Source organism: Emydura macquarii, unplaced genomic scaffold (assembly GCF_026122565.2).
Source record: "Emydura macquarii macquarii isolate MOO-44397 ecotype Brisbane River unplaced genomic scaffold, CSIRO-AGI_Emac_v2 contig_2205, whole genome shotgun sequence".
Taxonomy (NCBI): domain Eukaryota; kingdom Metazoa; phylum Chordata; order Testudines; family Chelidae; genus Emydura; species Emydura macquarii.
In genome coordinates, this window is record NW_027132342.1 from 12,881,204 (window position 1) to 12,893,901 (window position 12,698).

Consider the following 12,698-nt stretch of genomic DNA (forward strand, 5'->3'; position numbering starts at 1 on the left):
TCTAAATTAACTATTTACAGTACTTAAGCTATAAAGATAACAAGGGAAGCACTTTCTAGGCAAGAGCAGCAACATTCCAATGACCGAACCGTCGGGCGGTAAGAAGGAACTGAGGAGGCGAAGGGTCAGCAGGCCCCTATATAGAGTGCCATGGAGGTGCGACTCCAGGGGGTGCCAAGGCCGACCCTGCGGGTACTTCTGAGGGAAAACTTTCCAGCAAACTGTGCACGTGGCACGTATACACTACTTGGAATTGACATGAGCAAGCACTCGAAGAAAAACCACTGCTCTATACCATATCCAGGTCTAAAACCAAACTGCCTGGCATTAGGAAATTTAGGATTTGTTATTGCTAGAGCTGCCCATCGCAATCTCTTTGATAATCTTCCTCAGAAAAAAAGGAGACTCAAGGTAGGGTAAGGATTGACAATACTGACCATATCAAGAGAGAACATGTCAGATCTTCAGCCGGTGTAAGTCGGTCTAGCGGCTTTGACTTCAATGCAGCTACAGGGATTTACACCACCTAAGGATCTGGTTCAATCTGAATTGGAACCTTCTTTCAGAAATGCTGGCTCCTTGTTCTTCCACACATCAACAATCTCTTCCAAAACAGACTAAATATCTCATTGAATAAAATATGCAAGTCTCAAGTTATGTTTTACACGTATACTTTGCTTACTGTGGCTATGTAACATTTCCAGCGTTGAAAACAGAATATATTTTACCTAGACAGGAGTACCGCAGGCCCTATTTATTGCTGAATGGTTACTACTTAAGAGAGACAAACAAACCTCCCAGTAACTTTTTGGCTAGGCTAGGTGTTAAAAGTATGTTAGAACACATTAGCAAATACGTCTGAAAAATCCAGTGCAGACAAGGCAATATATACTTTAATATGTGCTAAGCAGTGAGTTATAGCTTAGGCTTCTCCCAAGGCTTCAATTCGACCAGTTTTGCACATCATAAAATACACATTGCCTTGTCTACACAAGACTATCCAATGTGTTAGCTAACACATGTAGTACGCCACCTTAAAACCCTTGTCTAGACAAAGCCCAAAAACATGGCCATGGACTAAGACTCTTTTGCACACTATACGTAATCATGGTGACTGCCTGAGGGGAACACCACTGGAGTCAACTTCTTAATGTGTAGAACCTTTCCTATTGCATTCCATGATTATGTTAATATCACTGATTTGTTTTACTGCTAAGTAGAGAGATACGATAACTAGATCTTCCTTACCAACTTCAGCTCCCATGATAGACTGTCGGAGAATAAGCTGTTTCGGGAGAGAGAGTCTGGCTCGGCTCTCTATTGGGGTGTCAGGAACAAAGGTTACAGGCCCATGATCTGGGCAGTCTGATGGGTAAGCCTTGTCACATAGTGTGCACCCTACGGATGGGGAAAAAAGACAACACAAATCAGTGAGGTATTATTTATATTAGAGTAACACTTAGAAGGCCAATATGACATCCGGGCCCCACTGTGCTCAGCCCTCTATAAACACACAGTAAGAGACAGTCCCTGTCAAAGATCTTACAATCCAATTAGACAAGACAAAGGTGGGAGTAAGTACTATTATACCCCTTTTATAGGTGGTGAATGGCAGCAAGAAAAATTGAGGGCCTTGTCCAAAGTCATACAGGAAATCTATGACAGAGCTTGGAATGGAGAAATCCTACCAGCATCAGACCATAGGCTGCTTCTGACTAGTAACTCGTCAACTTTTTGGATTTTAACCTGAATAAGATTAATGTTGTTTTAGCCAGAAGAGCTAATATGTAAAAATGGCCCCTTCTTACTCCACACAGATTTGCTTTGTTATGCCTCTGTCTACTTTACTGACCTTAACAAGTTTTTCTAACCTTATCCCTACATATCCAATATATAATAGAAAAAGGAGTCTATTCTTCCTTATGCATTATCAACAAAACTGGAGCAGAGTTCTGATTGCAGCATCCTTTAACAAGTGGTAGAAAGAACAGTTTCATTTGAGATCACAAGTGGAGATTTGCTGGCAGTTAGAAAAGCTATCTTTCTGACTTGCAAATTCAGCCAACCTGACAAGTAACATGAAGGCTACTCATGTGTGTAGAATTTTTTAGTGGAGGGAGGCTAAGTCGTCAGGATTCTTCCATTTCACCACCACCTCAGATTTTTTTTAAGCTTCCAGTCTAAGATGTTGCAGCACAAAACTTCACTCCAGCAGAAACCGAAACCCCTGTAGAGGGACTTATTGGTATATATTTATACTGTGTTGAAGTCTATCACTAAAATTGAATTTATGGAATGCCAGTGAAAGGAATGGAAATTTGTCCCCAAGAGCACTCAGTGGAGTAATTTCCAATAGCTGTTACTAAACATAAATCTCTATAGAGCACTACTGAAAATTATATCCATCCACTTTAACACTATGACTGACTGTTACATAAAGCGCTTGCAGCTCTACTTCACTATGAACAGAACTGAAAATCTTCATCCCTCCAGAATACCTCAACTCTTCAACTGGAAAGATGCTAAATAAAAAAATTAAACAATGACAATTTATGACAGTTTATATTAGCTGAGGGTCTGCCCCTAAAATAAATAATGGTATCATAATGTGACCCTTTATGAAGTACAAATTGAATGACTATGTGATCACAACTACATCCACTCCTGGATGGATGTGTGTGTAGGGCTGACATTATAATGGATTAATATGTAAGGATGACACTCATGTTTAGAGCAGTTGCAGTAATGGGGGGTTGATAATGTGAAACAGCCGCTAGTTCAACAACTGAAAGACAGCGTGGAAAAGAATGAGAATACAGATACAAAGAAGAACACTTAGAATAGCTACATTTACTCTTTTTTTTAAATTGGACATCTACATCTAAAAGTAGAATGGATGAGAAAATTCATTGCCCAGACTTTATCTGAACATTAGTACTTTTATCTCAAGTCTAGAGTATCTCAAAGCATTTTACAAATAATAATTTTAACCTCAAGCTGCATGAGTAGGTATTAGCCTTGATGTGTGCTTTGTGTTTTCCCCTTTTGTAAAATGGAGGTACTGAGAAGAGACACCAATCTGCCACAGTAAGAAAGCAGGCTTGAAGTAACTGGAAAAAATCTCTTCCCTCCTTATTTTCATGTATCTGGCCACAAACTCATTTTATTCAGGAGTAAAATGAAAAGCTAAAATGAAAGATTTCAGCTGGAAGGTTATTCTTTACAATAAAACATAAAATTATGTCTACACTGCCAAAAAAAGGTGTGCTCTTAATTTGGGTTCGCTAACCTGCATTAGCTATCTGGAGTTGATATAGCAGTGTAGACAGAGCAACTCTGCTTTTAACTGGGGTTAGCAGCTCAAGTTAAAGCCCAGACCGAGCTGTTAAGCACAGTTAAAATCAGAGTTGCTGTGTCTACACCACTGTTTCAATCCCAGTTAGCTAATAAAGGTAAGCTAACCTGAATTAAAAACTTTGGGCAGTGTAGACATACAAGAGTAGCACTCAGCAATGCCATCAATTAATGCTTTATCAAGTCCTTTAGCCATTTGATGTCAGAGGGATCTGATTAAAAAAAAAAAATCTCTCTAGATGCACATAAAATCATGCAAAATCTGGGGATTTTTAAACTAAATGTGATTCTTCTTCAAGTGCATGACTAGTCAATAGGGAATTCTGGTGGGGTGTAATAGGACAGAGGAAGATGAAAACCAGATAATGACCCTGATGTTGAAATTTAAACGCCTTCATATTAAATCCAGCTTCACAGTTAAGTAGCAGCAAGCCAGTCAGACAGGTGGTGGAAGTACTAGACAAACACAGGTCTCTGGCCCAGGAAATGAACTTTGTGGTAATCTCAAGCATTACCCTCCAGGCAACCCAGGAGGGGCGAAAGGCTCTAGAGTGAGTCCAGTATTCCTCCTCCTCCTGAAAGATCAGTTAGCCTCAAAACACAAAAGCCCTTTTATAGGGGGTCACTGGAAAAGTTAGAAGAACATTCCTTCCCCTCCTTTCTGGATTTTCTGTTGAATGCCCCATTTCTCATGGCTATTTACAAGTCATTCTATGTTATAATCATGGATATATACATGTGATATAATTAAAATTTGTCAAATTAAAAAATTCACCCAATACTTTCTTAAAGGACATTAAAGGTCAAGAAATCCACAAAAGCCAAAAAGTTCACAGGGTAATGATTAAGGTTCCAACCTCCAGGCAAAGTGAGAAGACAGATACAATAGAATAATATTAAAATAGTGACCCACTAGGGCTAGTTGTTGGAGGTTTAATCCTCAACTGTAAGTTTTCCAGCTTTTGTGGGTTTGTTTAATGGTCTTAACAGGTTCCCCCCATCAAAAGATGTCTACAAGGCTCGCTGCAATAGTCTTGATATTATCACCCTTTACAGCAGTTGCATAATAAATGCTACCCAGAGGCAGACACAAGCATACTGGCACACTCACATATGGTAAACAAGGTAGCAATGTTCTCCTTGTTTGAATTGGAATCTTCCATTTGCAGAGATGATGGTACAAAGGCAAGATTGTCTGAAGACACGTCCACGTGGCCTGGCCCCATGGCTACTTCCTGGTTTATGGAAGACACCACCACAGGCTCGAGACTGAGGCCCACTTCATGCAAGGAGACAGATTCCAGGGAAGTTAGACTGTGTGAGGTAGAGAGTGCCACGCTCACAGAGTTGGTGCTCATGGCCACGGTATGTATGGAGTCATTTAATGTGCTGTCCGATATACCGCTTACCCGGCCTGCAATGTGGTCAGGCTCCATGACAACAGGAAGCTCCAAAGTGCTACCATGAATGGGTATGACACCACTATGACCCACTGCATCGGAAGCCAAGTTACTGCCTACCGTGTCTACAGCTAATGGTTCATGATTCCGGGAGCCATTTGGGATTTGTGAATGATCTCCAGCTACGTCGTTCATCGTTAGCTCTTCAGTCATCCCATCAGTAGATATTGGACTGGTTACCCTTGAAACACTCTCCATAGTGATTGTAGTATCCAATGCTACCTCATGGCTGTCACTAGGATGCAAGCTTTGAGCACCATGTGTGTTCACTGCACGGGAGTCCATGGAGACAATCCCTGGTTCCAGTCCCACAGTTCCAGTGGGCTGGAAGGGATCTAGGGCTGAAGGGTTATTGGAGACAGATAAAGCCGAATTGCTATCAACATTTATAGTGTTGGGGTGGATGTACTGAGGTGGAGGTCTGTCTGCTAAATAAGATAAGATACCTGATGAAAGGGAAGGGGTGGAGAAAAGGAAAAAAAGAAGAGAAGTTGAGTATGCAATATCAATTTTCAAGCAGTAAAAAATAATCCACAACTGCAATCCATTTCAGCACACTTTATTAAGGTCTGAATACCTTAAGAATCTAACTGCAGTTTCATTTTAACATCCCCATTTATTTTTAATTAAGACAAGACAAGATTCAGTTAAGCCTTGCAATAACAAACTCTTGGCAATTCTAAAACATCCCAATCACAAAGAAACATGTGACCATCATACACCTTTACCAGTGGCAATACAGGTGCAGTTTAAACTTGCAAAATTATAAGTCACTTCTGCTAGTTTCCATCCACCAAAGCCAGTGCTCTATTAATTTGATAAACTCAGGATGGCTGAGCCTTTGGCAGCACATGACCCAGACTTCACAGTACAAGGAGTCAGAAAGAATTTTCATGGCAGTTTGGATATAAGTATGCTTTGCTTTCTTATAAATAAGAACATCTCAACAAAGTTTTCAAAAGACTGCTAGTGGAATTGAACATTTCATATCATGTTATGATGCCCATATTTTTCTGTTAGGATTAAAGAAACTGGAGGAAGTCCTTCAGGATGTATCCATTTACTTTAAAATATATATTTTATTTATATCTTGCCCACATGCTTAGGGTTTCCTGATCGCCATATTTGGGGTCAGGAAGGAATTTTCCCCCAGGGCAGATTGGCATAGTCCCTGGGGGTTTTTCACCTTCCTCCACAGCATGGGGCACGGGTCACTTGCTGGTACAGTCTCTGTACCTTGAAGTCTTTAAATCATTATTTGATGACTTCAATAACTCAGTCTTAGGTTAGGGATCTATTACAGGAGTGGGTGGGTGAAGTTCTGTGGTGCATTGTACAGGAGGTCAGACTAGATGATCATAATGGTCCCTTCTGATCTTATAGTCTAGTCTAGGCTATTTTATAAACTTGTTTGAATCATCTGTATTAGCCAATAAGTCTGGCTGCAGTTTTTCCTCCAGAACCCATCAATTCAACTCCTGGATCAGCTGCGAGAGCATCACTCAAAAGTAACATAAGGTATCTTCTTTTTTATCTAGAGGCTGAGTTATTCCCTCTTCAGCAATCATAAGCCTTTTTCTGCTAGGGACTGACAGCCCAATTTAAGGACCCGAATTGAAGTGGAACTGCACACCTGCCACCCAGCATCCTCGCAGACAGTCTCAGCAGAAAGGCCAAAGGCACACTGTAGAGGCAGGAAGCTAGCACCTGTGCTGACTGTTTGGGCCAAGCCAGCCTTATGTGGAGCACCATGCTGAGGCCTGTAAGGGGCTGGGAAGCCTCAGCAAAACGGGTAGTACAGCCTCTCAGCAGGCTGTTAAGGGGAAGGAAGTGGGGCATAGCTTTTGAGGAGGGGGCAGCAGCCCTTTGCCTCATGCTCTTCCAATAGCCTGTGCAGAAAATAGGGTTGAAAACAGCCCAGGCAGCCTCCAAAACCCTACCACCTCTCCAACGAAAGGCATGAACAGAGGTATGCTTTAAAGGACAACTGCATTAAATGATGTGGTGACTGTCTGCACTTTACATAGATGTAGAATAGATACATTAGACTTCAGAGGAAAAATCCAGAAAATTTTTCATAAGGAATGCCATACAGAGTATTCTTTCACTGTCTTAAGTAGGCAGAGAAGGGGGGGAGGGGAGGCTATGTAGCTCTTCAGCTGTTCTGTAACAGCACCTACCTCAACTTCAATCTTCAGAAGTATACTACTTACCAGGTAGAATGTGTCTGAAGTAGCTGCTCTCCAGGTGAGGATAAGGTGGTGGAGGTAGGGTGTAGTTTCTCTCTGGTATACCACACATCACTCCTCGATCTCCAATACCCATTGGGAGCATCAGAGATAGGGCAGAAGGCAAGGAACTCAAGGAGGGGCCCAAGTTTGGAATTGCAACAGGCAAACCTGCAAGAAGAAAATGCCGATTAAAATTCAGTGGAATTATGTAAATTTAGTGAGCATGTAACCAAGACAAATGTTTACTAAAGTCTTAGGGGTATAATGCAGTGTAGGAATATAGTCAAAATTCCCATTACTTTTAATTAGTTAATTGGGGAACAAATATTTCATAGTGAGCTCTTCAATCTAGCTGACGAAGGCATAACCCAATCCAATGACTGGAAGCTGTAGCTAGACACATTCAGATTGGATATAAGGTATACATTTTTAACAGTGAGGGTAATTAACCACTGGAACAATTTACCAAGGATCATCGTGGCATCACTGGCAAATTTTAAATCAAGATTGGATGTTTTTCTAAAAGATATAATCTAGGATTTATTTTGGGGAAGTTCAATCATCTGAGTTAGATAGGTCAAACTAGATTATCACAATGATCCTTTCTTTCCTTGGAATCTGTGAGTTATGCAGCCAAATCCAAACTGAGAACTGCACTTTGCTATGTGAATTTACACCTTATCCACAATAGGGATTTCCCCTAGTTACTACAAAGAAAGATCTCAGCTTTCATTTGCATATTTAGAATGTGACCAGGAGCGATCTGAGGGATAAACAGAACTCAAGTGTTTCCTAAAACATGTTCTATATCTGCCTTTTTCCTGTAACTGCAGGTTTTTATTCTGGTGAACTCCCAAAAGGTAGTTTCTATTGATCTATTAAGATACAAGTACATGTAAGTATCGTGGTTGTATTTATTATTAGCAGTTAGAGCTTTTTTGTTTAACATTTTTTAAAGTTTTTGTTTAAATAAGAAAATGTTAAAACACTAACTTTTTCATTTCAAGTGTCTTTAAATTTTATATCATTTTCTTTAGTACAGATCTTTGTTTATTAATTTTATTATGGGGCTAGCATGGGGCAAAGGGGACTAATAAATGGAGAAAATAGCAAAGGAGCAGGTAAAAAAAAGGAAGGGGAGAAGAGAGAAAGAAGGATGTACAGGAGTATGGAAGGCAGGAGAGATACACTGGAGGGACTGTGAGAATGCTGGGGCAAACAACTGATAAGACAGAAACTGTCCAGAGCTCAAACTGTAAAAAGCAGTCTACTGACACTGCTGGTGTCAAAGGGACTGTGCAGATATTGAGGTTATGGAGTCCTGGGTGGGCCCTCCTTGCCATGCTGCTGTTCCCAGGGGCTGGTTCTACCCTGAGAGGTCATGCTTCATTTCCCAGGTGGCCGAGGCAGGTGGAGTATCCCCAAAAGAAGGATCACCTCTTCTAGAATTTGGGGTTCTGCTAGGGTCTAGCTGGTCCTCCTCCTGTCCTGTGGCTGCATTTTTAGGTACTGTCTGATTCTGTATTGTCTAGCTGGTCCTCCTCCTGTCCTGTGGCTGCATTTTTATGTACTGTCTGATTCTGTATTGTGTTTTCACTTGTAATGGATACTTCTGTACAGCTTTCCAAAAAACCTTGTCAGGAAAAGAAACGAATGTTACCATTTTATGTAATCTGTGTGTGTCTTTTACAGAGTCTGGGGCAGATTTCTCAGATGCAGCTCATATTTTGAGAGACTCAAACATCACAGTGATGAATGCAGCACAAAAGGAGAGAGACAGATAGCTCATCAATAATCTATTAAAACAAAAATGAAGCTCCCTTGAGGCAGAAACTGTGTGGGACACACTACATTCTTGCCACAGAAAGCACTGCTCTTGCCTTGTCTATACAAGTAGCAACTTTCAGGTTCTTTATCCCAAAGTGTTGTTTACCACCGCTAGATCTAACATCAGATCTAACTGCATGATCAGATCACCCCCTAAGGATTCCAGCCTTCAGAGGACAAACCCACATACTACTATCCAGCTGTGAACACATCACACATTATGCTACTTTAGTTTTCAACTACCAAGAAAAATGCAAAAACATAGCAAATGACAACTATCAGCCCTTCCTGCATTTCTCCAAGTTACCTGGTGTGGGTATGGCATTGTGAGTGGGTGATGCAGCCAGTCCCAAGTGACTTCCTGAGACAGGCAGGGCATTGCTCACAGAGGATGAGGTCAGCTGGTCCATCCCTACCGGACTGAGGTTCATTTCATTCATTCTACCACAGCAAAAGAGAGAGAGTGTCCTTAGTTTGTTCAGTCCTATTACATAACAACACACTAACTCAAAATCACACATTTTACACTTAAAAATCAGCCTTAGAAAAATAAGATTTGTATACAACATAGCAACCTCAGGATGTCCACCTCACTAATCTTAGCAGACAGTATATTTTTCCCCCTATTATTCATAAAAAGTATGTTCTCCATTTGATAACACATCTCATATTGATCAAGTTAGATAAAATAAAAATACCAAAATCAACCCTACCATTAAGAACCCAGTTTAAACAGACAAAAATCAGACTTTAACTCACTCCTGCTACCCAGTATTGAACAAGGCTGCTGAATGAAAAGTGATTGTACATGCACTTATGGCGAAATAGCCAGTCCCTATAGTAGGAAAGAAAGGCGCTCTGCTTTGAGTCGCCACTTGTAGGATTTGTCAGATGGTTGTCTTTTCAGGGGAGCTATCTGATTTCTTTTTTTTTTTTTTAATTTCATTTTTTTTAAATACAAGTACAAACTAGAAAAGATCTCTCGGGCACCCAAGTGCTTCACTTCCAGAGAGGTAGCCATGTTAGTCTGTATACAGCAAAAACAACGAGAGTTCTGTGGCACTTTAAAGACTGACAAATTTAATTTTTGTAGGCATAAGCTTTCGTGAGACTCAGCTCACTTCCTCAGATGCAGAGGTGCTTCACTGTGACCTAGACTCTGTAAATACGCATTGCCATGGCTGTCACCACAAGTGCAGCACTGAACAGGGCTAGTGCCTTCGGCACTTGCAGAAGCTGGGTTATTTTACACTAGAAGTTGGACCAGGCGAGACAGCGGCGACGGCGCCCGGCCCCGATCCCGAAGCAGCAGCAGAGAGAGAGTCCGGCCGCGGCCGGGCGGGCAGGGGCCGGGTCGCGGCGCCGCCCCCGGAGTCCCCTCCCCGCTGCCTGTAGCGCCCCGGCACAGTGGGCCCCGGTCACACTCCCCGCCCCGCCCCGCCGCTCACCTGAGATGCACGGGCCTGGGGCCGCGCCGGGCGTCTCCCGCGGGCAGCAGCAGCATCGGGCCCCTCAGCCCCCGCCCTCCGGCCCGGAGCCGCTCCCCGCTCGGGCATCCACCCGGTCTCCGGACCGCGGTCTCGGGGAGCCGCCGCCCCCCCCGGCAGCGAGCGGCAGCCCAGCGCCGGCCAGAGCCACAGCGGCCTCATGGGCCGGACGGGGAGACGCCGGGCCGCCGAGCGGCGCGAGCCCCGCCGGGGGGAGGAGGCCTGGCGCCGGCACAGCCCCAGAAGCCGAACCCGCTGGCCTTGGCCCGCGCCGCCGCTTCCGCTTTGTCCAGCAGCAGCATCCAGGAAGCGAATCGATCCGCTCGCGGCTGCCGCGCTTGGCTCTTCCCTCCGCGTACCCACCTCCCGCCGCCGCGGTCCAACCGCCGCTCTTGGCGCAGCCGCGAACACCTCCCGCCGCGGGCCAACTGCCTCCGCTCTTCTCGCAGTTGGCCACCTGCCCCCCCGCGTCCCTGTTGTCGCCGTTCCAATGCCACGCGCGCCCCTCCCGCCGCTGTCACGGTCACTGTGACAGGTCCCGCCGCGAGGCGGCCTGTGGGCAGCGGGGAGGGAGGGCACCGCGCCTCTGCAGCCCGAGGGCTCCGACCCCCCCTCCGGGACTGCCGCCTCGCGCGGCCTTGGACCGCGGCTGGAGTGGGGTCAAAACAGCGTCCGCACGGCCCGCGCCACCCGCTGCCCCGCAGGGCAGGACTGGAGTCGTCCCCGCCCTGGGCCACCGGCCACCCTGCGCCACTAACAGACTCTCCATGGCCTGCATAACCTGGCCGACAACCTCCCACCCCCGTGTCCCACCTGACCTGAGCTCACCTCCTCCCCTGTCCCCAAGCAACCCAACCGCCCTGCCACGTCCCCACGCCCAACCCGCCCGACTTCCCCACTGCACCCCGACATCCCTGCCCTCCCCCGCGCCACTGACCGCTCTGCCCCACACAGGCCGATCTCCCTGCAGTGCCGCGCCCCATCCTGCCATCCACTGCCCAACCTCGCTGTCCCTGCACATTGACCTCCATGCCCTGGCTGACCTCCCCGCCGGAGCGCCCAACTATCCTGCACTGCTGGGCCATGCCCTGCAACGTCTGACCTCACCATTGCCCAGTTGTCTCACTCTGCCAAGCCATCCTGCCGCGTCCCACACCTCCCAACTTCCCCGTTGTGACCGCTGTGCACGATTTCCCCACCATTCATGACCTCCCTGCCACGCGCCATGTGTGATCTGCCCGTCATCCCCTGCCATGTGACCGCCCTGCCACCTCTCACCCCTTGCTGCCCAACCATTGGGCCCTGCGCCACCTCCCTCCCCTGTGCCCCCTTCCGACCTCCCCGCCACACCCTGCACAACCTCCCCACCATGGCCTGCCTAGGTGCACCTCCCCACTGCATCCCACACTGTGAACGACCTCCCTGTCCTATGCTGCCTGACTGTCACACCCTGCACCACTTCCCTGCTGCATCTTGCAACCCACCTAACCTCTCAGCCACACCGCGTGTCCTTCCTGCCGCATCCCACTGATGTGCAGCACCCCATGCCACCCGACCACCCCGTTGCATCCTGACCAACCGATGACCCCGCAGCCTGTGCCACCCCAACATGTCCTGCATGACCTCCCAGCCACAACCATGCCATCTGACCTTCCGCCGCACTCTGTGCAACCTGTCTTTCCCGCCACACTCTGAGCCCCATGGCATTCAACCTCCCTGCCACAGCTCATGCCACCCAACTTCCCCTTCCAACCTTCCTTCCACACCCTGTGCCAGCTGACCTCTCAACTGCATTCTACACAACCCAAGTTTGCTACACCTCTCAACCACTCCACTGCACCCCGCAAGACCCAACCTCCGAGCCACGCCCCGAGCTGCCCGACCTCCCTGCTGCACTATGCATGACCTGATCTCCCTCCTGCATCCTGTGCCATGCAATTATTCCCCCACACCCCACGTCACGCAATCTCCCCCTTGAAACCCTTCGCCTCCCATGCCACCTGACCTCCTCCCACAATGCCCTGCGCCAACCAACCTCCCCATGCAACACCTCACATCACCCGAGCTCCCCCATGCAACACCTTGCACCCCACACCACCTGACCTCCCCCCTATAGTGCCTTGAACTACCCTTGCAACATCTGTACCCCACCCAATCTCTCTGTCGTGCCCTGTGCCAATGACTTCCCCACCATGGCCTGCACAACTTGACTTCCCCGCTGCTCTCCATCCTGCCTGACCTCTCCGCCAATAAAATTGCAGGGGTTGACAGAACTGGTGTCATTTCTTTGCTGGAACCTGAGACACAGAAATATGCAATCACACTTGTTAGGTAACATT

At 46.3% G+C, this 12,698-nt stretch overlaps 1 protein-coding gene across 2 annotated transcripts in view; it reads right to left on the bottom strand.

Moving 5' to 3' along the window:
* PRDM4 (PR/SET domain 4) overlaps positions 1-10,624 on the bottom strand; it is a 28,274-nt gene extending 17,650 nt beyond the window's left edge. Inside the window, exons 1-5 of one of the 2 annotated variants that reach the window (XM_067559385.1) lie at positions 10,321-10,624; positions 9,180-9,313; positions 7,028-7,213; positions 4,466-5,260; positions 1,249-1,398 (exon numbers count right to left, since the gene is read on the bottom strand). In XM_067559385.1, coding sequence (XP_067415486.1) covers positions 1,249-1,398; positions 4,466-5,260; positions 7,028-7,213; positions 9,180-9,313; positions 10,321-10,376 — 1,321 coding nt within the window. In that variant the 5' untranslated portion in view covers positions 10,377-10,624. The remainder of the gene's footprint in view (positions 1-1,248; positions 1,399-4,465; positions 5,261-7,027; positions 7,214-9,179; positions 9,314-10,320) is intronic. The other variant, XM_067559386.1, reaches the window with a different exon arrangement.
* Between the last annotated feature and the right edge of the window lie 2,074 nt (positions 10,625-12,698).